Source organism: Macaca nemestrina, chromosome 1 (genome assembly GCF_043159975.1).
Source record: "Macaca nemestrina isolate mMacNem1 chromosome 1, mMacNem.hap1, whole genome shotgun sequence".
NCBI lineage: Eukaryota > Metazoa > Chordata > Mammalia > Primates > Cercopithecidae > Macaca > Macaca nemestrina.
In genome coordinates, this window is record NC_092125.1 from 2,352,916 (window position 1) to 2,378,528 (window position 25,613).

Genomic DNA, 25,613 nt, shown 5'->3' on the forward strand with positions numbered 1-25,613 from the left:
CGCTCTGCCTCTGCTAGCAGCTTTCAAATGCAGTTTTCTATCCCTGAGGGGAACTTACTGGGCACCCCACTCACATACACACAATAGTCTTTACTCTGATGACATGAAGTCTATCACTATCATTTTTTTCACTTCTTTTTTTAGGAAGATGATCAAATGCTTCGACCATTCGTAAACCAACGGTCACAGATGTTTAAGGATTTGGGGGATCTACTTGAATCCAGCTTGTGGAAACTGAAAAAGGATGTTGCTCTTATAGTGAAAAAGAAGAGAGAATATTTACTGCATGTCAAGTAGTGAAGACACACCAACTAAAAACTGAAGATATTCAAGCTTCAAGTTGTGAAGATGATTTGTGTAGCTAACAAGCTTACCTCATTTCCCACTTACTTTACCTATTTCTTCTACCAGTTTTAAGCAAAACCTTCTTTCCATGTGATTGTAAATCATCTCTGTAACCTAAAGGCTGCTTGAATGGCCCTCCGTTCCTGACGCATAGAGGGGAACCACACACACTGGGGTCTATTTGAAGTTGGAGGGTGGGAGGAGGGAGAGGGCGAATGATTAGCACTCGGAGCTCTGGGATCAGACTGCCGAGGTGAAATCCCGGTTGAGTCCATCACTTACTAACTGCAGGATTTGGGGCCACTGACTTTCCCTCTCTAAGCCCCTCTTTCCTCATTTGTTTTATGGGAAGGATAACAGTATTTACTGCAAATGGTTAATGAACGTAAAGCATTTAGAACAGTGCCTGAAACACAGACGTGATTGATAAGCATTCACCATTAATATTTTTATGGTAAACAGTTCAAAACTTCAAATGAAGCTCTTTTATCTATATTGCTTGCTGTCAGACCTACAGACAATGGTTATTTCATGTCTCTCATTTTGTATCTTGCTCTGAGCAAGTTTGAATTCTACCTCTACTTATTATTCTCTTCTCATAAGTTTATCTGAAATACTGTTATGTTCGATTTTTTCAGCAGCAGGAGTGCCCGTATGATGGGACCTTTTCAGTGTAGGGTCTGCGGTTCAAGGATTATAACTGTTAGTGAAAGCTCTGTTAGGAGTTAGTCTATCTTGAAGCCAATCTTGATTCCACAAATTGACTGATGGGTGTTAGTCAAGGATATGATAAAAAGCTCAACACCACTGATCATTAGAGAAATGCAAACCCAAACCACAATGAGACACCCTCTCACACCAGTCAGAATAGCTATTACTAAAAAGTCAAAAAATAAAAGATGCTAGGCTGGACATGGTGGCTCATGCTTGTAATCCCAGCACTTTGGGAGGGTGACGCAGGCGGATCACCTGAGGTCGGGAGTTTGAGATCAGCCTGACCAATGTGGAGAAGCTCCGACTCTACTAAAAATACAAAATGAGCCGGGCATGGTGGCACATGCTTGTAATCCCAGCTAATTGGGAGGCTAAGGCAGGAGAATCACTTGAACCCAGGAGGCAGAGGTTGTGGTGAGCCAAGATCGTGCCATTGCACTCCAGCCCAGGCAACAAGAGCAAAACTCCGTCTCAAAATACAAACAAACAAAACACAGATGCTGGCAAGGTTGCAGCGAAAAAGGAATGCTTACACACTGTTGGTGAAAGTGTAAATTAGTTCAACCGTTGTGGAAAACAGTGTGGCTATTCCTCAAAGACCTCAAAACAAGTACCTTCCGACCCAGTAATCCCATTACTGGGCATATACCCAAAGGAATATAACTTGTTCTATTATAAAGGCACACACATGTGTATGTTCACTGCAGCACTATTCACAATAGCAAAGACATGGAACCAACCTAGAAGTCCATCAACAGTAGACTGGATACAGAAAATGTGGTGCATATACACCACGGAATGCCACGCAGCCATAAAAAGGATGAGATCATGTCCTTTGCAGGAACATGGATGGTGCTGGAGGTCATTATCCTCAGCAAACTAACGCCAACTAATGCAAGAACAGAAAACCAAATGCTACATGTTCTCACTTATAAGTGGGAGCTAAGTGACGGGAACACATGGGCAGAGGGGAACAACACACACTGGGACCTCTCAGAGGGGTGGAGAGTGGGTGGAAGGAGAGGGTCAGGAAAACTAACAAATGGGGACTAGGCTTAATACCTGGGTGACAAAATAATCTGTATGACAAACCCCCTTGTCACTTTACCTATATAACAAACCGGCACATGTACCCCTGAACTTTAAAAAAAAAAAAAAAAAAAAAAAACTTTTGGGGCCAAAGACAGACTACTTCTTCTTCTTCTTCTTTTTTTTTTTTTTGAGACGGAGTCTTGCTCTGTTGCCCAGGCTGGAGGGCAATGGTGTGATCTCAGCACACTGCAACCTCTACCTTCTGGGTTCAAGCAATTCTCCTGCCTCAGCCTCCCTGAGTAGCTGGGATTACAAGGCACCTGCCACCAGGCCCAGCTAATTTCCGTATTTTTAGTAGAGACGAGGTTTTACCATGTTGGTCAGGCTGGTCTCGAAACTCCTGACATCAAGTGATACACCTGCCTTGGCCTCCCAAAGTGCTAGGATTACAGGCATGAGCCACCGTGCCCAGCCCAAAGACTTCTAATAACAACAGTAGTGATAATGTTGAAACTTAGTAAGTGCTTACACCATGTGCCAGGCACTAATCCAAGTGCTAACCATGTTAGCTCATTTAATTCTCACAATAATCCGATGAAGTTGAGTAACTTGCCTAGGCCATTGTAAGCACAGAGGCTGATGCCAGAGCCTGCATCCCTAACCATGATGGCCTGCTGCCTGACGGTGCAGGACCATACCTGGGAGTCCTGGCTGATATGCAGAAAAAATCAGGAAGGAGAAAATAAGGGGGTGACAACCTCACTCCTTGCTCCCTAAAATATAAAGTTAAGGAAGTCAAATGGGATGACGCTGAAGCTGCACTGGCAGGAGAGGCTGTCAAGGGCTCCAAAAAGGAACCTCTCTAGAAAGCCAAGGGAATCCGGGCTAGTGATTTCAGCTTAATAGCAGGGTCCAGGGATTCGTACGGGAGGCATGGGTTTTGCTTGCAGCTCAGGTCCTGACCACACACACAAGTGAACTGAAAAAACTGCTGTAACCGTGGAGCCCACATGTGGAGCACCTCGTGGTGACAGCCAGGACAGGGTCAGCAAAGGCCTCACAGAACCCTGATAAGACTCTGTTAGTGAGACACAGCAACAGTAGAGGCTGGGCAGACTCAGTTCAAAAGACAGAAGCCATTCCTACTCCCAGTGGCCAGGCCGAGGGAGGTCTTTTGAACTGAGCCTCAACGTTTTTGACAATTAGCAGTTTACTCACCTGAGGTGAGTCATATACTTTCAGCAAATGGAAGCAGGCAGAACCTTGGGGGATTAAAAGGAAAATTAGGACGAGACACACACGTACCTCAAGCCAGAGGATGGGGTCACACTGCTACCTTCAGAATCAGGGTCAACACTCGAGCATACATTGCAAAAGCTAGAAACAGGGACAGGATAGCTTCACCTAGCGGTTCCCAAATGCGTATCAAAAACACAGAGGCTCCGACCTCCTGAATGCAAACTCCTGGAGGCACTGAGGAACCTGGAGGCACTGAGGAACCGGGAGGCACTGAGGAACCGGGAGGCACTGAGGAACCTGGAGGCACTGAGGAACCGGGAGGAACCGAGGAACCTGGAGGCACCGAGGAACCTGGAGGCACTGAGGAACCCACTGCTGTTCTGTGACTCGGATGTGCAGCTCGTCGCGGGCTCGACTGCTCCGGCACCACTTTCTAATTTTAGAGCTGGTAAAACCTTTCCTAAGGTCCCACAAGTTAGGGCACAGCTGAGGATCTGTATCTTGTGACGACCAGGCCAGGACAGAGGAAGCAGAGGTAGGCTGGGCAGTACTGCCACCAAGAATCCCCATCGTCGAGTTAGATGCCCCCCTTCTTCTTACAGGCAGAGCAGAAGGGTCTCCCAACACGAATCATAGTCCTAAATATTTCATGTTCCTCACTGTTTAGTAGAAATTCCATAAAGGAGTGGCTGTCTTGTTTAGTTAACGAACAACATGATCGCTCTGTATATATGTGTTTATTATATGCTTATTACAAAAGGAAAAGTCTTTTGCCTTATTTTAGGGCTTCCATGTAAAACCTAGTTAAAATACAAAAAGTAAATTAGAGAAAAATTCTGCTTAGGCAGTGGAAATTGACAGCAACTTATAAGCTGTATCCTTAAACCTAGTCACAGACATAGAATTAGGTAAAGATAAAATGATAAGCCCACTTATTGGCAAGAAACAGGTTAGGCCACTTAAGCAGCACGTTTCTACCACTATACAAATACGCAGGCAGGTCCAAACATTAAACCACCATTCAATTGACAACCCTTTATTTTTCAACTTAGGTAACAGTCCAAAATCAGTGTAGATGGGTGAAAAACTAGGCAAAAATAGCAAAGAGTGCAGTTTCATTTAGCAAAGGCTCAAGACAGCACGTGGAGACACTCACTGGAAGGTGAGATTCCCTTCCCGCTGCAGTAAGGCAAGCGGCAGCTCCTGTCGGACACTAACGCTGCTGCGCGCCCTCCGGAGCAACGCTGCTGCAGCACACGGCCGGCACCGCCTCCCCTTAGACCTGCCAGCTCATTCATGAACACCTACCAGGAACACATCAGTGAAAAATACGTCAAATATGAGTTCTCTCTTATAAGCAATAAAATCACAAAATCAGCTGAGATTTGAAATTTAGGGTAAGCTAGGACAATTTCCTGCTTTTTAATATATAGATATTTTAGATTTGACAATCGTTTCCACATATACTCAGGCTTACAGAAGAGTTTCAAATATCAAATAGAGAAGCTGTTAATTCGCGCATGTTATGACTTCAGTTAATTCTTCTAGTGTTCAGACTTCAGAGCTGCTAATAACACTAAACTCAATACCGTGTTTGTTGAGTCTGTCAATCAACTTTGTTTTGGAAAAAGCTGCTCCAGGTGTGAAGACCCCGCCCCTAGAAAACAACAACAAGAAACAGTGCACTCAGCTCCTCTCCAGTCTCCTGTTTCACAGGCCTCACTATCAAATTGCTACAGAACCCAGGAAAACCCGAGTCTTCTTGCTCATCACGGCTACCTTTGATTCCTTCCTAAAACCAGCCAAATGAGCAAGTAGCTATTAGTCAGGAGAAACCTGCACCACAGCCAACCCTATCTAGACTGGCTCCGTTCCTGGTGATCCTGTTTCCATTCTATGCCATTCTATTCCATTCTATGCCTGTGTCCAAGGCGCACACTCTGCGCCATCACCCTGAAGAACCGCTGTTGTTTATAAGGACAGTCCTCAGACTCGGGGGGATTAAAGAAAGACCCGAATGGAATAAATTTAGGTAATCAATTATTATTAAAGTGTAAACAGAACTTAAATTGGATGAAAAAGAAGTTTTTAAAAATGTGATAGCTAACATTCATAAATGCTAAATATTTTCAAGGGGGACCTAAGTATTTGAAACAATTGTATATAGGTTTTACTATGTACAAATTTTACTTTTATTAATCCTGTTTTGGGTCATGCCCGATTTACTTCTCAGCAGCAGGACTCTGCTCATTTGAAAAGCCGGCCTCGTTTCAGGTGAGAGCTAAATGCTCCAGTAAGACAGTACGTCTGATCACCATCTAGCCAGGATCCCATGGGTCCGCTTTTTGCTGGTGTCAGGCAGTTCAGCACTGACTGGAGGCTCCTAGTAATACTACTTAACAACAGGGACCTGTTTTGTGTGGCTGACTCTGGACTTGAGCTATTTTTATAAAGAGCTGAAGTTAACTTATGGCTCTCCGACTTTTCTGTCTCCTCTCATTTACCTCCACAGTTGTTCCTCTGGGACCAGCTCTGGGCTGGTAAGAAGCTGTCCTTCTCAAAGTTTTAATTTACCTATATTTTTGGAGCAAAGGAACTGAACTATAAATGCTTATGTGCAAACCCAAAGCCTGAAAATCAAATCAAAATAAGCTAAAATATAACACAGATAAAAAAGATATCTTCTAATTGGAAGAAAACCAAACTTACGCCTTAGGCAGATCAGAAGCATCATTTAGAAGAGTCATGGCTGCCTGGACCATAGCTATGGGGGTAGCCACATAGCCAGCCTCTGCAGAAAACAGTTGATCAAGGAAAAAGAAAGCATTCATAAAGTATCCATGCAGCGACATCAAAAATCAAATGGTAGATTTTATATCTAACTCTAGGTGTGCAGATTTCTTTTCAATAGATACTCTAGTCACTTAACAAAAATAACATTTCTATAGTATTTATTAAGTGTTAGGAACTGTACTGTTTTAAATCTATTAAACTCATTTAATTTTCATAACAAGTATTTAAGGTCAATATTATTTTTATCCCATGGAGAGAGAGGTTAAGTGACTTGCCCAAACTAACAGGTAGTGACTGAGCCAGAATCGCACCCAGGCAGCTGGTTCCAGGGGCCACACTCCCACCCACTGCACCGCACTGCTTCTTGACAATCACTGAAGCCAATGATCCTGGCCGATCCCTATCTGTATTCACACACTTCACTTAAAAACAACAACAACAAAAACCCTCTCAATTTTTTTCTTAAAGAAAAATGACTAAACACGAGTAAGTTAAAAAAATGTTTATAAACAAATGGAACGTTAGCATTTATAATCCTGTCAAATAATGAAAATACAGTCAACTTACCTTAAAAAGTCAGGTGGGAATTTGAGAAAAGGGCAAGATGGAAACATACTATCATCTGGCTTGATTAAAATCCCCGTGGGCCAGGCATGGCAGTTCATGCCTGTAATCCCAACACTGAGGATTGAAGGCTGAGGCAGGAGGATTGCTCGAGCCCAGCCTAGGCAACATAGTGAGACCCCGTCTCAATAAAAAATAATAGCCTGTGACCTATCAGGGCTGACGGTAATTATACCACAGTTCACAAGTGGACCTGTCTGTCTCTGACGGTAATTATACCACAGTTCACAAGTGGACCTGTCTGTCTCTGCATAGTTCTCTAAAATGTATAGCAAAAGTCCTTGAATGTTTTTGGGCAACATTCTTTTAACAACCTATCAGAAGCCATTCCCTTCCCTTGAAAAGTGCACGTGTGCATACACATTTTACAAACAATGTCAGGGTGTTCGGAGACTAAAGAAATCCTAGACCACATATTTGACTGATGTTATAATTACATTGCTTGCATATGAGACTCAAACAGGTAAATACCAAACAATCCCTCTTCCTATTAATACTAATTAAAACTTGCCATTCGGAATTATTGAATCATACTCCAAAAAAAGCCAGAGGGAAGGATGCACTAATAAAATTGGATTATATCAATAATTTCAATCATCTTTTGACAGAATAATTTTAAGTTACTTAATTTGTACAAATGTATTTCTAAAACAAGCTTTAAAAAGAACATATTGTAATGGCATTCTGCTTTACAGCTACGGGTACAAGATTCCCAAGCGTTCTTAAGTGATATATGAAATACCTGGTCCTTTCACCTGCGTACAGATTTTGATATTTGGTTTGTTCTTATCAGTACCAAGGCCTTGGCTGTATCCTTGACCAAAGAACGTCAACGTGAATGAGGCAGCATCGATCTGTGGAAGAGAAAGCAAAGGGTGCATTTCATAAATACGTCATTTCCTCCTGGAACATAGTAAAACCGACTATTCTATTTCAAGGGAGACATTTTCAACAGATGCAAACATTATTTTATCTGCCAGAATATCCTGTCATCATTTAAGCATGGAGCGAAAATTAATTCTTTGAAGCTGTAAGTTTTGAAGACTGATGTGATGCTGGGGGGAAGGGGAGTGGTAAGAAATAGGGAAGAAATAAAGATGAACTGGAAATAGTTTTTATTGGGGGACAGAATATAGAAATCTGGTTTTAGATACCTATTTGAGGCGATAAGACAAAAATAACCAGCAAGTAATGGAAATATGGGCCTGGAGTACAGGTATATAATTGTTCCATAATTGTTCCACTTAAAGATGTAAAAATTCGACTCAAAAAATTAAATTATAGAGGACTTATCCTAGCATGTTTCACAATCACTAAATTTAGGAATGAGGTGATAAAGAATTCAATCATGAGCAACACATTTTTATTAAGTATTAACTAAGGGTCAGAGACCATGTTAGGCCCTGAGACATAAATATATGATCACTGCCTTTCCTGGAGCTTATAGTTTAATAGGAGGGAAGGGGGAGAGAGAGAGAACCAGATTAAATGACAATATGAGACACGAACTAAAACACACAGGAATAGCTCAGAGGAGGGTGTTACTAATCTACCAGGCAGAGGGCAATGGTTCTGAAGTGTACACACACACACACACACACACACACACACACACACAAACACATTTTAATATCTTTTTTTAAAACCCAAAAAGTAGATGGATTCCAGAAAGGAGAACCCATTATTTAAAGGGAAGAAGGGATGCAATCGCATAGCCTTTCCAGAACATACAATTCAAGAGGTACAGACGAGGTCAGATACACAGGCCACACTTGTCCCCTCTCCTGCTATGGCACCCACACTCATGGGTTCTAATCCTCCCTCAGGCTACACACACTATCCAACCCAGCATAGTCTCTGGGTGGCTCCTACCAATCAATCTCAAAGTTGGATGAAACATGAAACCGATGTGCTACCCAGAACTAGATCATGAAGGGTCTAGGACGGCCTCACATCTCTGAAGATGGACTTCCGGCCAGTTGTGCTCCAGGGATGGGTACCAAAACCACTCAGATCTGGAACCTTCTTCCTTCCTCCACAGCAGTGATTCTCAACCCTGGCAGCACATCAACATCACTGGGCAGGTTTAGAAAGCCCCAGTGCCCAGGCTGCATTCCAGACCAACTGAACCAGAGTCTCTGGTCATCTGTTTTGGCTTCTCTTCCACAGTTGGGAACCAATGCTCTATGCTTTCAGGCCCCACTCCAGACCCACTGAATCAGAATGTCCAGAAGCAGGATGAGGGCATGTGTAGGTGAAAAAAGCTCCCTAGGTGATTCTTTTTATTATTATTATTATTTTGGAGATGGAATTTCACTTTGTCACCCAGGCTGGAGTGCAGTGGCATGATCTCGGCTCACTGCAAGCTCTACCTCCTGAGTTCAAGCAATTCTCCTGCCTCAGCCTCCTGAGTAGCTGGGACTACAGGTGTGCACCACCACGTCCAGCTAATTTTTGTATTTTTAGTAGAGACGAGGTTTCACCATGTTGGCCAGGCTGGTCTCGAACTCCTGACCTCAAGTGATCCGCCCTTCTCAGCCTCCCAAAGTACCGGGATCACAGGTGTGAGCCCCTGTGCCCGGCCATGATTCTGATATATGAAATCTCAGTTGAGAATCACTGATAAAGCAGTGGGTCAGGATGGCCATGATTCTGATACATGAAATCTCAGTTGAGAATCACTGATAAAGCAGTGGGTCAGGACGGCCATGGTTCTGATATATGAAATCTCAGTTAAGAATCACTGCCAAAGCAGTGGGTCAGGACAGCCATGATTCTGATACATGAAGTCTCAGTTGAGAATCACTGATACAGCAGTGGGTCAGGACGGCCATGGTTCTGATACATGAAGTCTCAGTTGAGAATCACTGATACAGCAGTGGGTCAGGACGGCCATGATTCTGATACATGAAATCTCAGTTGAGAATCACTGATAAAGCAGTGGGTCAGGACGGCCATGATTCTGATACATGAAATCTCAGTTGAGAATCACTGCCAAAGCAGTGGTCAGGACGGCCATGGTTCTGATACATGAAGTCTCAGTTGAGAATCACTGATAAAGCAGTGGGTCAGGAACATTTTATAAAGAAGGCAATGACAAGGTCAGATTTTCTGTCTTAGAAAGATCTCTTGGACAGCAGTGGGAAGAAAGAAAGCATAGGAAGGCTATGAAAAGTTGAAGCAAGAGACGGAAGCCTGCACTACCAGCCACGAGCCAGAAGCCTGCACTATCCACAAAGTAAAACAGCAACCCAAAGAATAACAGAAAATATTTTCTAGTCCTTTTGTTCATTTTTGAATTGGGTTGTTTGTTTTTTGTTGTTGAGTTCTAGGAGTTCTCTTTATTTTCTGGATATGAATCTTCTGTCAAATATATGATTTGAAAATATTTTCTCCAAAGAAGACATACAAATGGCCAATAATTACAAATGAAAAGATGTTCAACACTAATAATCATCAGGTAAATGCAAGTCAAAAATACAGTGAGATGCCTCCTCACGGCCATTACAGAAAATAACATGTCGGTGAGGAGGCGGAGAAACTGGAACTCTTGTATACTGCTGGTGGGAAGGTAAAACGGTGCAGCAGCTCTGCAGAACAATTTAGTGGTTCCTCGAGAAGTTAAATACATAATTTACGTATGGTCTAGCATTCCATTTCTGAGTATACGCCCAAAAGAATTTAAAGCAGAATCTTGAAGAGGTTGTCTGTACACCCACGTTCGCAGCAGCATAACTGGCAATAGCCAAAAGCTGGAGTCAACCCACGTGTTCACTGATGAATGAATGGATGCACAAAATGTGATCCCAACAGGCAACAGACAATCATTCACCCTTAAAGAGGAAAGAAATTCCACCATATGCTACAATGTGGATGAACCTGGAAGACCTTATGCTATAAGTGAAATAAGCCAGTCACAAAAAGACAAAGACTGATTCCACTTACATGAGGCACTTGGAGTCATCAAATTCAGAGAGACAGAAAGTGGAATGTGGCTGCCAGGGGCTGGGGGAAGGGGGAAATGAGGAGTTACTGTTTAATGGGTGTAGAGTTTCAGTTTTGCAAGATGAAAAGTGTTCTGGACATGGATGGTGGTGATGGCTGCACAAAAATGTGAATGTACTTAATACCACTCAACATTTTAAAATGGTTAAGATGTTAAATTTTATGTTTTGTGTATTTTACCACAATAAGAAGAAAAAAGAGGCTGGGCGCGGTGGCTCACGCCTGTAATCCCAGCACTCTGGGAGGCTGAGTCGGGTGGATCACGAGGTCAGGAGTTCAAGACCATCCTGGCCAACATGGTGAAACCGTGTCTCTACTAAAAATACAAAATTTAGCCGGGCATGGTGGCGCATTCCTGCACAGTGCTTACCTTAAGTGCACAGGAGGGGGAATTAGCCTTGTACAAGGGAATATATCATCCAGAGAGGAGGAAAGAAGTCAAGATGGGAACAGTGATGATAGGTCTGAAGGTAGGAATTTGAGGGGATCCAAAACGGTGCTCTGTTATTTTAGTGAGGTAGGAGTTGGGATAATTTGCAGATAGGGAAGACAGCTGCAGTTGGGTAGATTTTGAAAAAAGCCACTGAGAGGAAATAAGAGGCAGGACTAACGAAAAGGAAAAGAATCAGCAAGTGATGCTAACATTCCACAGAGGGGGAAATGGGAACCTGCTGCTACCATCTGTTCAGCAGTGGGATTTCCCCCGGGGTGCCTGGTGTCAAGGAGATGAAAGCTGATGACCCAAGGCCTGAGCCAGGGCTGGGATCTGTGAGCCAAATGGTAGAAAATGAGGCAGTCCTATTGTTAGGGATACTGGACACACAGAAATTCACTTGATCCACCATCGGAATCCAGGGGGTGTGGAAGAGGAAGTGAAACTGGGGGCAGAGGCGGCACAGAGGAAAAGATAACAGAGGAGAGAAACGAGGAGGAAAAATATTTGAGATTTCTAGAAGTAAAGAGAACACAATTTCTGGAGCTAAATGGCTGGTTCTCATCCTAGCTGGGGCATGTACTAGCTGGAGAAACTTGGGCAGGTTTCTTAGCCTCTGTGTGCCTCAGTTCTCTAATCCGTGAAATGGAGATAATAATAATACCTGCATTCAAGGGTGTTTGAAAAGATTCAATTATCTAATTTACATAAAGCACTTAAAAGAGTGTCTGAAACACAGTGCCCTGTCAAGTGCTAGATGATACTGTCATTGCACTGAGGATAAGTAAAAACAAAGAAAAATATTATTTTAGTGTCTGAATACAAAAGAAAGGATTACCTGTTTTTGTGTTGGGCCTTGTTTTGAAAAATAGCCAAAGGAGAAGAACCATGGGAACTAAAGGAAAAAACAAAAAACAAAAAAACACCTCAGTGATATTTTTTTAAAACCCATGGAAAATACTTCTAATACAAATAATCTAATTTCATAAAATCTTACTTACTTTTATGAGAAGTTGCCTTCCAATTCCAAACCTCACAAAGAATAAAAAGAAAAGTCCTGCAAACATCAGCTTAATAACAGAGGTGATTCCTCCCACAGTTACATAAGCAGCATACTGAACCTGGATGATGGAGAATACAAAGTTAGAACAGTACTCCCTGCATTTTAGACCAAGTAATACAACAATGTTAGCTACCTGTACCTTTCTCTTCCATCACAAATGTGGAACAAAAGCAGTTTCCACTTTACAAATGCATTATGTTCTGAAACCTTGTTCAGAAACCAGACACTGGGAGCCTATTTTCTGTCTTGTTTGTCAGACCTAGTGAACAGGAAGTGTGATAGTCTACTTTTTAAAGAAAATTGTTTATAAATAGTAATTAGCTTCCCCTACTTGGACACAAAAATCTACATAATCCCTAATGTATCTGAGCTTAGCAATCATACATTACAGAATGCAGAGAATTTCCTAGGAGAAAATGCCCTCCACCTTTTAACTTGAAATATAGTTTCCTCCTGAAGTCTCGGCAATGAAAGCAATTACTTTCCTCACCAAAAGCAGCAGGATGGCACTCCAGGTGTGGCAAGGAGAGAAGGACAGAAAGAGTTCCAGACATTTCCACAAGCAAAAGAGTTTCTAGCAACTGAAACGCTAAACAGGGATTCTGGGGTGCTTATGACAGCAGGATTTCCCATACTGAATTTGCTGCTATTGTGTTACATTAAAAAGATATTCAGCAGCCAGATCTGAAGCAAGACAAGGCTGTAAAACACAAAATGTTCTACCCTAATGATTCTGTATATTTCCAGAAGCTGAAACGTATTATTTAGCTCTTCCTTTTTCTGCCTTATAAACAAAAATATCCCACACTGAATAGATAGGGGAACTGTAACACACACAGAATATTCTTTATTGATAAATAAACCATATATACTTACTGGTGATTCCTCTAAATTTTCATACAAGTAACGTTGAGTCCTCTTTACAACAGACACATCAGATCCCATAAAAGGAATGGAATAACCTTTGAGTTCCCGACAATAAGAAATTGGCCACCTGCAAGACAGGCCTATGAATATTTTGCATTTCCTGCAGTTACAGCTTTGGCTGGTAAATGTCTGAATAAGCAGATCAGTGGCCGGGGGCGGTGGCTCATGCCTGGAATCCCAGCACTTTGGGAGGCGAAGGCAGGAGGATGACTTAAGGCCAGGAGTTTGAGACCAGCCTGGGCAACAAAGAGAGACTCTGTCTCAAAAGGAAAAAAAAAAAAAAACAAACCAGAATGCTCCTTTCAACAGCCCAACCCTAAATTCTTATCTCTGAACTCCTCACATATGTCCTGCAGTACAAAACTAAAGTACATTTTTAAAAAAGAAAAAAAGTTCTCACATAAAATTTAGTTGACAGTTAATTTCTACATTGATAGGCAAAAGTCATAAAATTCACTTATTTCCTAGGATTCAAATGTTTTATTATATATGAAGTACTTAAGCTTATGGTAATGTATTAATTCTGAACTTACTACAAAATAGTCCCCAAGCTTTTCTTAGTAACATACTTTATTAATAGCCAACCCAACAACAATATACTTAGACTACATATGTAAAAAATGGATTTTAAGTAAATATACCTTCTCTTCAATTTTGGACCAATGAGTGGGACAGGTTTCAGATTCGACACATTTCGTAGTTTTCTCAAATTACTCTGATCTCCAAAACCATAAATTGCTGACTTCCAGGTACCATCATGAATGCTCAACCCCTAATAAAATATTTCAAGAGTTAAAGAAACGTGTCTTAAGGGATAGTTAAAAACAATATTTCACTTACATTTGGACAAGACATAATCCCTTATTTAATAATCTTGAGGTGAATTTTCATGACCAGCTAGGGAGCAGTCACATTCATTAGCTTGATCATACTCAATATTTACACCAAGAGAAGCCCTTTCTTTCCCCCTCCTATCATTCTTTATATTCTGTAATAAGTTACTTAGTTTTACTTCACCGATTTTACTCAACTAATTGACCATATTCCTTTAAGATCAGCCACTCTAATCCTTTTTTTTTCTGCCCCATATGATCTGCAGAATAGCCACTCTAATCCTCTCTCGATCCTACACAAACTCCTCGACATTTCCGGATATGTCCGTGTGCACATTTATGCATACATACACTGCGTACTGTGCATCTCTCCATCCTGCTACACCTGGATCCCTGTCTACCTCCAACACCTCTTACTCCAGCCCCAAGTTATAGATCTGTCTTCCTACAGAAGTCTTGGTAAAATAATCTTTTAAAACATTTAAAGTTCACTAATATGATTTGTATTTTAATTGCTTTCCTCAGTCCCTTGATTTCTTTTTGGTATCATAGCCAGTGCAGAGTCCTTAGTATTTGCTTGATCTTACTCAGACTCTCATTTATTCACTGATTTTTCATCCTTTCATGAGACTTTGGGCTGTCAGTGCCTTCCATTCTACCAATACTCTTTACACCTTCCGCAACCCTTACCCCCAGCGCCACCGAGAAACAAGTGGCTGAGATGAGACCCTAGGAGAGGACATGACCTCTGAACTTAATATCACAGCGCTGGCCTTTTTTTTGAGACAGAGTCTCGCTCTTATCGCCCAGGCGGGAGTGCCAATGGCACGATCTCAGCTCACTGCAACCTCCACCTGCTGGGTTCAAGCAATTCTCTTGTCTCAGCCTCCTGAGTTGCTGGGATTACAGGCGCGTGCCACCACGCCCGGCTAATTTTTGTATTTTTAGTAAAGACAGGGTTTCACCATGTTGGCCAGGCTGGTCTTGAACTCCTGACCTCAGGCAAGCCACCCGCCTCGGCCTCCCAAAGTGCTGGGATTGCAGGCGTGAGCCACTGCACCTGGCCTAGCGCTGACCTTTCTTTCCCAACCTCTAGGTGGGCCTTTTAATTCTCTATTACATGAATAAACTTCATTTATTATATTGATTGTACATCATTGTATTATGTCCTTCCTTCCATGTTGTTTACATTGTTTAGGTGAACAGAGTAATTCAGAAAGATTCAAAACCAATTCTGTCACAAGATTTTCAAAGAGGGATATCCGTGAGGCAGATATGATGGTACCTTTCATTGTTAATAAACAAACTAAGAGCAACAATAAAACCATCAAAAGATTCAGGTTTTCCTATCTCAGCTTTGATGATACTGAAAAGCAGAGATACCAAATCTAACTTTCATTCTGGTACAGATTTATTTCTTCTGTTTTATTAAAACTACAACAGAACTAAAGTCTTTTTTTTTTTTTTTTTTTCGAGACGGAGTCTGGCTCTGTCGCCCAGGCTGGAGTGCAGTGGCCGGAACTCAGCTCACTGCAAGCTCCGCCTCCCGGGTTCGCACCATTCTCCTGCCTCAGCCTCCCGAGTAGCTGGGACTACAGGCGCCCGCCACCGCGCCCAGCTAGTTTTTTGTATTTTTAGTAGAGACGGGGTTTCACCGTGTTAGCCAGGATGGTCTCGATCTCCTGACCTCGTGATCCACCCGTCTCGGCCTCCCAAAGTGCTGGGATTACAGGCTTGAGCCACCGCGCCCGGCCTAGAACTAAAGTCTTAAAGGTTTGATTTGTTGTCTACTCAGTCTGAGCCTAGCCAAAAGGGCCTATGTGAATCTCTACAAATGTGAAGATTCCAAGCACCAGGAGAAAACAGCTTTTTAAAAATCTAAAAATATTTTCTTATACGACTAAGCCATCAAAAATTACATTCAATTAAAAAAAAATTGCCTTTCACAGAAAAATATAGAGATGTACCTACTACAATTTTATTAAATTGTATATTGATATATGTTATGAAGCCAACGTACATGTAAACATCCAGGCCAAGAACTACAGGTGGCCAGCAACTAAGAAGGCCCTCCTTCCATCCTGCCTTTACAGTAATCAAGAAAAATTCTTCTTAGAGTTTAATCACCTAAGAATTCATCCCTAAGCATTACAATTAGTTTTGCCTGTTTCTAAGCTTTACAGAAATGCAATCAAGCATGATTTATTACTTAGCATTTGGCTTTCTATGTTTGAAATTATGATGTCAGGATTTATCACGGGTTGTAAGTAACTCGTACACTGCAGCCAGCCTTTTGACTTTCTTACCCGTGTGTTTTGGGAAACATTCTCAATTTTAAAAGTACACAAGTACATCACTTTTTCATTACATTTAATGCCTCTTTGTCTTTTTGTAGAAGCCATTCCCAACCGTGAGGGCTTCCATAATCCATCTAAACTTGATTTTTGTATAGGGTGCAAAAGTATGAATCCAATTCCATGTTTTCTCCAAGCAGACACTCAATTGTCCCAGCATCATCTCCTGAAAAGCCTCCTTCCTGTTCCTGCCATCTTGAAGCCTGGAGGCCTGCTGGGAGGAGGAATTCTAAACGACAAGCATGTCTGGAAAGCTGTGGTCCAAGGCCATTTTTGCTATGAGCGGGATCTCTAGAACCAAAGGGAGGACACAGCTCTTCTTAAAACTAAAGGTATTTATGGCTGAGATAAAATCAGATGTGATTTGGGCAGGAGATGCGCTTATGTGTACAAAGAATAATACTGACTCCTGGCAGCAAACCAGGCAAAACCACAGTAACATGGAGAAAGGTGATGTGTGCCCACGGGCACAGTGGCACAGTGTGCCTAATTCCAAAGCAGCTTCCTGCTGAGGCCACTAGACATAGCAGCTCTGTGATGCTGTACTCCTCGAGGATCTGATCGAATGAAAAGTAAATAAATACAAATAAAAGTGGATTTGTAAAAAGAAAAGAAAAATGATAGGAAAAGCCTCTCTATCATATATCAAGGGTTTACCCTGACTTAATACCAGGTCTTCATACCCAGGAGTGTCTTCCTGCCTTACTCTCTCTCAAGAATATCTTGCCTGTTCTCAGCCCTTTGAGTTTCCACACACATTTTAGAAACAGCTTGTCAAGATGCACATCAAAACAAAACAAACCAAAAAATCCGTTTGTGATTTTGATGGGAACTGTATGAGATTATAAACAAACTTGAAGAAAATTAACAACTACAAAATGGATTCATATTTTAATCCATGAATACGCTGGATCCTTCAATTTATGTCTTCTTTATGGCCCCTCAATAAACGTTTACAGTTTTCTTCACAGAAATCTTGTACACTTTCTATTACTTACTCTTAGGCACTTGATTTATTTAATGCTATCATAAATGGTCTTTTTTACAAAAATAATCACCTTCTAACCATAGCTGACATACAGAAATACCGCTGATTTTTATATTAATTTCATATCCAGGAACAATAAAAACTACTGTGGAAATAAATGAAACAGAATAGAAAAACCAACAAAACCAAAAGTTAGTTATTTGAAGAGGTCAACAAAACTGATACATTTTAGCTAGACAGACCAAAAAAAAAAAAAAGAGAGAGAGAGAAAGAAAACCCAAACTACTAAAATCAGGAATAAAAGAGGAAACATTATTACCAACATTATCGAAATAAAAAGGAGTATAAAGGAATACTATGAATAAGTGTATGCCAACAAATTAGATAACCTAGGTGAAACGGACGCATTCCTGGGAAGACACTGTTATGGGCTGAATTGCATCCCCACCCAGAATCAGAAATTGAGATGTTGAAGACCTAACCCCCAGCACCTCAGAATGTGACCTTATTTGGAAAAGAGTTTTACCAGCAGTTCACAAAACTCTTCTATTAATGCTAATGTTATCTGTAAGTTCTTTTTAATTTTCTACATTCACAGTTATATCAGCCATCGAAAATAGTTTTGTTTCTTCCTTTCTAATCTATTTGCAGTTCATTTCTGTTTTCCCGCCTTACTCCCCCGGCTAGGATCTGGCTGAAGTAATGATAATGGGCATCTGTGTCTTATTCCTGATGTCAGAGCAAAAGTTTTTAATGTTAAACACTGGGCATCACACTTCTTACAATTTTTGTTTGTTTTAAAGAGATGGGGTCTCTTGCTCTGACATTCAGGGTGGAATATAGTGGTGTGATCATAGCCTACTGCGGCCTTGAACTCCTGGGCTCAAGCTATCCCTGCCTCACCCTCCAAGTAGCTGAGACTACTGGTGCACACCACCACACCCAGGTTGTTACAGCTTTTTTAAAAAAAATCTTCCCTGCTATTGTTAGTTTGCTGTAAAAATTTAAAAAAAAATTTTTTTTATTATTATACTTTAAGTTCTAGGGTACATGTGCACAACGTGCAGGTTTGTTACATATGTATACATGTGCCATGTTGGTGTGCTGCACCCGTTAACTCGTCATTTACATTAGGTATATCTCCTAATGCTATCCCTCCCCCCGGTCCCCTCCTCACAACAGGCCCTGGTGTGTGATGTTCCCCTTCCTGTGTCCAAGTGATCTCATTGTTCAATTCCCACCTATGAGTGAGAACATGTGGTATTTGGTTTTCTGTTCTTGCGATAGTTTGCTGAGAATGATGGTTTCCAGCTGCATTCATGTCCCTACAAAGGACACAAACTCATCCTTTTTTATGTGCTGTAAATTTAATCATGGATATTACATTTTATCTATCTACTTTTCTCTACTGACATGATCATATGATTTTCTAACTTTAGCCTGTAATGAGGTAAATTATAGATTATACAGTGCCAAACCTTGCGTTCCTGCTCTAAAACCAGTTTGGTCAAAATATATTATTCTGTGTATATATCGCTATTTTTAATTTACTAAATTTTGTTTAGGATTTTTACATCTATGTTCCCATGAGACTAGACCGAACTTTTCCATTATGGAATTGCTCTTGCAGGGTTTTGAAATCCAAGTTACGCTAGCCTTGTCCACTGAATTCATTCAACAAACAACTATTGAGATGCTATTATGTGACCAGTACTGTTTTAGGTGTTCAGTGAATTAAATGAGGACGATCCCTCCTTATGCGGTGCTCGCATTTAGAGACAGTGATAAAGCTAACAGAAAAGGTCATATCTAGAATTTAGAAGGTGGGAAGCACCACAGCAGAAGAGAAAAAGGACAGCAGATAACATGAACTGCTAGTGCTAGGCAAGGGAGGTGGTTTGCAATTTTAAATAGGATGGTCAGGGCAGGCTTCAGTTAGAAAAGTGACATTTCAGAAAAGACGTGATGGAGGTGAGGGAGCTAGGCATGCAAATATCTGGGAGAACTGTTTGCAGGCAAAGGAAACCGCCAGTAAAAAAGCCCTAAGGCAGGAGTGTGCAGGTGTGTTCAAGGAGCAGAGCAGAAATCAGTGTCAATGGAGAACAAATGGGCAAAGTGTGGGGGAGAAGGTTGGAGAGGTCACTGGGGCCAGATCGTTCACAACCATTCAAACTACTGTAAGGACCAGGCTTTCTTTCTGAATGCAGCAATTCTGAGCTGAGGAGTGACACGGTCTAGGTTATGTCTGAAAAGGATCACAGTGGCCGTTATGTTGAGCATAGACTGTAGAATAGGTGGTAGCAAGGGAAGTGGTTAAAAAAAAAAAAAAAAAAAGGGGTTGGATTCTGACATGTCTTAAGGTAGAGTCAACAAATTTCCTGACAGGTTGCCAGGTCTGGCACTAGACTGCTGTTCTGCAGCTACTCCTTATCCTTCTTCTCTTAAGCTTTTTATTTATACATAAAAACTTGTAGCTGGGAGTGGTGGCACGCACCTGTAATCTTAGCTATTCAGGAGGCTGAGGCAGGAGAATCACCTGAACCGGGGAGGCAGAGGTTGCAGTGAGCTGAGATCGTGCTACTGCACTCCAGCCTGGGCGACAGAGTGAGATCCCATCTCAAAAAAAAAAAAAAAAAAAGAAAAAGAAAAGAAAAAAATTGAATCATAGACTGATTCTGATTGCTCTTGTCAAAGGCAAGTATCTTGGGCCCCCAAAATCACTAAGGAAAACTCTAGCTGAAAACTGCTTAGGGCAAACCTGCCTCTCATTCTATTCAACGGCTCACTGAGATAGATGCATATCTGACTGCCTCCTTTGGAAAGGCTAATCAGAAACTGGGAAGAATGTAACGGCTGTGTCCCACCTGTCTGTGACCTGGAAGCTCCGTCCCCACTCCCAGGCTTCCTGCCTTTGCTTCAAGCTGTCCCGCCTTTCCAGACTGAACCAATGTACTTCTTACATGTAGTGACTAATGTCTCATGTCTCCCTAAAATACAGAAAACCAAGCTGTGTCCTGACCACCTTGGGCACACGTCATCCCGACTTCCTGAGGCTGTGTCACGGGATGGGTGTGTCCTCAACCTTGGCAAAATCAACTTTTTTTTTTTTTGAGATGGAGTCTTGCTCTGCCACCAAGGCTGGAGTGCAGTGGTGTGATCTCAGCTCACTGCAGCCTCCGCCTCCTGGGTTCAAGTGATTCTCCTGCCTCAGCCTCCAGACTAGCTGCGATTACAGGCACCTGCCACCACACCCAGCTAATTTTTTGTATTTTTAGTACAGATGGGGTTCCACCATGTTAGCCATGTAGGATAGAATAAATTCCTCTTCAAAGGTTTCAGCCTGTAAATTGTTAAGTACAATGAGTTCTGAGATCCTCTCCAAGAACCAATGTATCAGTATGTTCCACTCCCGTTCTTTGTTCTTTATTTTAAAAGTTTAACTTCCTCGTTCTTTATGTCTCCTTGCCCCTAGTTTCAGTAAACAACCCCCACTTAGCCTCTAGCACCTGCTGGGACCTTAGTCACTCCTGGTCACCTGCTTTGACCTTAGTCACCCTTGCTCACCTGCCCTGACTTTAGTCATCCTTGGTCACCTGCTCTTAGTCATCCGAGTCACGTGTTCTGTAACCATTCTTCCTGCCAAGCTACTCACCGCATCACTCTGGCTTGTACCCCTGCTCTCTTTAAAATAGTCAACCGGATTTAGCTTAGACTGTGTGGTCCAACCCTAGCCAACAGGGGTAGGGGCCCTGTGTCAGGGATAAGAACCCCTTCTCCTCCCTTGTTCAGTTGTGCTCTCACCATTGCTCCATCCACGAGACACACCCTTCTACAGAAGTAAAGTTGCCTCAAGGGAGGAGACCACCCCTCAGTCTGTCTTATGCCCAATTACTGCCTCCAAAGAAAGAAGTAAAAACTAAAAGGCAGAAATGAAATCCACAAGCAGACGGCCCGGCGCCGCGCCCTGGCCTGGTAGTTAAAGATCGACCCCGACCTAATTGGTTATTTGCATAAAAAAAGCACTGGGAAGATCCCTGTCCTGTTCTGTTCTGTTCTAATAACTGGTACATGCAGCCCCCAGTCACGTACCCCCTGCTTGGTCAATTGATCTCGACCCTCTCACACGGACCCCCTCAGAGTTGTGAGCCCTTAAAAGGGACAGGAATTGCTCACTCGGGGAGCTCGGGTGTTGGAGACGTGAGTCCTGCTGAAGTTCCCGGCGGAATAAAGCCCTTCCTTCTTTAACTCGGTGTCTGAGGGGTTTTTTTTTTTTTTTTTTTTTTTTTTTTTTTTTTTTTTTGAGACAGAGTCTCGTTGTGTCGCCCAGGCTGGAGTGCAGTGGCCGGATCTCAGCTCACTGCAAGCTCTGCCTCCCGGGTTTTTACGCCATTCTCCTGCCTCAGCCTCCCGAGTAGCTGGGACTACAGGTGCCCGCCACCTCGCCCGGCTAGTTTTTTGTATTTTTTAGTAGAGACGGGGTTTCACCGTGTTAGCCAGGATGGTCTCGAACTCCTGACCTCGTGATCCGCCCGTCTCCGCCTCCCAAAGTGCTGGGATTACAGGCTTGAGCCACCGCGCCTTGTCCTGCTACGGCCTTGCTAAGAAAATTTATGTTCGAGTGCTATTTCTTTTGCGGCCCCAAAAATTTATTTCTAACCAACCTGGGAGCCCGCCCGGGATTCCCATTCTCCTCTGGGGAAGGGTCTGGTCCTCCCCAGTGAGGAGGCGCGCCCGGCTGCCTTGTTGCAGTGGCCTCAGGGGTAAGGAATCAACACCCACCGGGTGTGACAAATAAACCCGGACTCTCAGCAACGCGGAAAGGAGCTGGCCGGCAACCTGGGGAAAGGGATCCTCACACACCGCAGCGACAAGGTAACTCTGTGCACAGACCAAGGGAAGAAACGTCACGGGAGCGGCAAATTACTTCCTTGGTGGTTGGGGTATTCTGGGGGTGTCGGGAGTGTGTGTGAATGCACGGAGCCTCCAGCAGGCGGCGCTAAAGGACAGGCGAGACATCTCTAATACGCGAGAGCGCGCCGAACCAGGACCCAGTGTGGGAAATACCCCGAGCGAGGCAGGGAGCAAGAAGGATAAAGATGGTAACAAGCATATTCCCCTTGACAGCCCCCAGGTCTCGTGTTAAAATACTAGAAGGATAATGGGGAGACCAAAAACAAGAAAATGCAGCTGCTGTCCCAGACCCTTCTCCTGTCCCCACTGTCCCCTCCTTATAACCCTGCCTCTTGGGAACGTCCCAAGCGCCACTCACTACAGTGCTCTTTCCTGAAAGGGCTTCAGCACGAGATGGAGCAATGCAAAAAGGTTCTTCAGAACTTCCCTTTCCCCTCTTCCCAGGGGAAGAAAGAGCCATGATCCGTAGAGCTGCTATGGGAGCCTTGGAACATGAACACCCTCCTGGCCAAAACGTTCCTACAGCAGATCAAAACTTTCCCGCCCAAAACTTCAGGTGGGACAATGACAACGCAGCCCATCAAGAAAATATGCAGGACCTTAGGGAATCGATAATAAAGGGGATCAAAGAATCAGTATCCCAGAATCGTACCCGGACATTTTATATACAGCAAGGGAAAGAGGAAGAGCCTGTAACATTTTTTAGATTAAAGGAACAAATGAGAAAATATGCTAGTCTAGGTCTTGAGGATCCTCTTGGGCAGAGAATGTTAAAACTTCATTTTGTCACCAACAGTTGGCCAGATATTAATGAGAAATTACAAAAGATAGAGAACTGGAAAGATAAACCTATAGAAGAGCTTCTAAGAGAAGCCCAAAAAGTATATGTAAGAAGAAATGAAGAAAAAAGCAGAAAGCAAAAATTCTGCTGTCTACCATACAACAAAGTACCCAGGGGGCCAGAACCTGTAAAGAACCTAGACTCCCACTCTCCAGGCAATATAAAGAGTACGGAAGAGTAAAGCCAGGAGACTCAAAGGTAGAGAAAAAAAAATCTTAGAGGAGAGAGAAAGACTGACAGAGGGAACAGAAGGAATCAAAGAGAGAAACAGAGAGAGAGTCAGAAAGAGAGAGAGAGAGAAAAGCAGAGAGAAAGAGAGAGAAAGAGACAGATAGGCAAAGAGGGAGTCAAAGAGAGACAGAGAGTCACAGAGAGAGAGAGACAGAGAGGGAGAGGCAAAGGGAGAGAAAGAGGACAAAAGTTTCAAATTAAAAATAGGTCACTTCAAAAGAGAATGTCCCAAATGGGAAAAGGAACAAAAGTCATATATAAAAGCAAATCAGCTCATATTAAATTTCTGTTAATTCCAGAGGCAGGAACAAACCTATCAGAGAGAGATTTAATGCTAAAATTTGGCTTAGGCCTCTATATCGATCAGGGAAAATTCCTCCCCTCCCTATACTTGCTCCCCACTGCAGACAAAGAGCACATTCATCCCAAAGGATGGTCAAAAGACGGGAATGGAGGGGAGTTACAGATTCCTCCGATTCGTATTAAATTTAAAAAATTAAAAACCTCTGGGGAAGCAGAAAAGAGAAAGCAATACCCTATTCCTTTAAAAGCAAGGGTAAATTTAAAACCTATCATTGATAATTGAAGGTCTTCTCCGTGATGGGCTTCTCCAACCCTGTATGTCTCCCTGTAACACTCCAATTCTGCCTGTAAAGAAGCCAGATGGGTCATACTGGTTAGTGCAAGAACTTAGAGCTATTAATCAGCCAAACGGGCTACCGTTTCTTAGCTCTACAACTGGCCTGCTTTGCAGCTAGGTAAAACCTAGGAAGTATGAAGTTAAATGCTAGAAAAAGTCAAACCTTATCTGCACGTCTGTCTAGGTTCTAGGCTCTACACCTGGCACTAATTAAAATCCCAAACTTACAAGGTTTTCAACAAAAGTAAAGTTTGCTAAAAGTTAACAGTGTAACATGTACTATCCTAACTTCTAATCTTGTGGCCTTAGGTAGTCTAGTCCACAGACATGAAGGACGTTTGCTTTGGAAAAGAATGGTTATTATGTTTGACATTAAAAAAATTAAAAAAAAAGGAGAATTAGCCAGGCACAGTGGCTCATGCCTATAATCCCAGCACTTTGGGAGGCCGAGGCGGGCAGATCACGAGGTCAGGAGATCGAGACCATCCTCGCTGATACGGTCTCTACTAAACATACAAAAAACACACAAAAAAATTAGCTAGGCGTGGTGGCGGGCGCCTGTAGTCCAGCTACTTGAGAGGCTGAGGCAGGAGAATGGTGTGAACCCAGGAGGCGAAGTTTGCAGTGAGCTGCAATCACGCCACTGCACTCCAGCCTGGGTGACAGAGCGAGACTCTGTCTAAAAAAAAAAAAAAGGAGAATTTATGTAAAAAGAATCTTACATGGTAAATTCTTGTTCTAAAGTAAATTAACTGGTTGTTTAAAGAAAGGAATATTTATGACAAGTCAGAAAGTTAAGGCATGTCACAGATTGTCTGTGAAAGTCATGAAAAATGTTATAAAAGGGAATTTATGCAAGAAATGTTGTATAATTTAAAAGTAATTAGGCCTCCTGAATGTAAAACTATTGAAGAAACAGTTAATGTGCAAGGTGTGTAAGGAAAGTAAAATACTTTTGGTAAAAGGATTACAAGGAGGCATAAGAATGTGAATTTTTACCTAAATTAAAACGTTAAAAAATTGTTTTGAAGGTTTAAGCAAGTTTTGAAACGTTAATTGTAAAGGAAATTCTGTGTGTCAACATGTTGGCTAAAGTTTCTGTAAACTGGACATTAAAATAAAAGCACAATGGGTTTTTCTTAAAGTACTAACCTGTTCTTTAACAAAAATTATAAAGGGTTGGCTGGGCGCGGTGGCTCAAGCCTATAATCCCAGCACTTTGGGAGGCCGAGAGGGGCGGATCACGAGGGCAGGAGATCGAGACCATCCTGGCTAACACGGTGAAACCCCATTTCTACTAAAAAATACAAAAAACTAGCCGGGCGAGGTGGCGGGCGCCTGTAGTCCCAGCTACTCAGGAGGCTGAGGCAGGAGAATGGCGTAAACCCGGGAGGCGGAGCTTGCAGTGAGCTGAGATCCGGCCACCGCACCCCAGCCTGGGCAACAGAGCAAGACTCCGTCTCAAAAAAAAAAAAAAAAAAATTATAAAGGGTTAAAAAGAGTCTATAAAAATCTTAACTTATGGCCAGACATTACAATTGGATAAATATGTCTAAAAGGTTTTATTAAAATTGAGTTTAACATTAATAGCACACTAATAAAAAGGTGAAAGGTAGCTGATCTGGTATAAAATCATTCAG

General features: G+C 42.4%; 2 protein-coding genes across 3 annotated transcripts in view; one reads left to right on the plus strand and one right to left on the minus strand.

The window, feature by feature from the left end:
- The window catches only part of LOC105474800 (kinesin-like protein KIF28P), a 55,045-nt gene extending 53,794 nt beyond the window's left edge, over positions 1–1,251 (plus strand). The window contains 1 exon segment of the mRNA XM_071068413.1: positions 145–1,251. Coding sequence (XP_070924514.1) covers positions 145–297 — 153 coding nt within the window. The 3' untranslated portion in view covers positions 298–1,251.
- Positions 1,252–4,350: 3,099 nt separating this feature from the next.
- The window catches only part of LOC105474710 (saccharopine dehydrogenase (putative)), a 55,249-nt gene continuing 33,986 nt past the window's right edge, over positions 4,351–25,613 (minus strand). For both annotated transcript variants that reach the window (XM_024790628.2, XM_011729533.3), the window contains 7 exons: positions 13,817–13,947; positions 13,125–13,242; positions 12,187–12,306; positions 12,024–12,080; positions 7,490–7,601; positions 6,040–6,121; positions 4,351–4,987 (listed from right to left, as the gene is read on the minus strand). In XM_024790628.2, the coding sequence (XP_024646396.2) occupies positions 4,882–4,987; positions 6,040–6,121; positions 7,490–7,601; positions 12,024–12,080; positions 12,187–12,306; positions 13,125–13,242; positions 13,817–13,947 (726 nt within the window). In that variant the 3' untranslated portion in view covers positions 4,351–4,881. The remainder of the gene's footprint in view (positions 4,988–6,039; positions 6,122–7,489; positions 7,602–12,023; positions 12,081–12,186; positions 12,307–13,124; positions 13,243–13,816; positions 13,948–25,613) is intronic.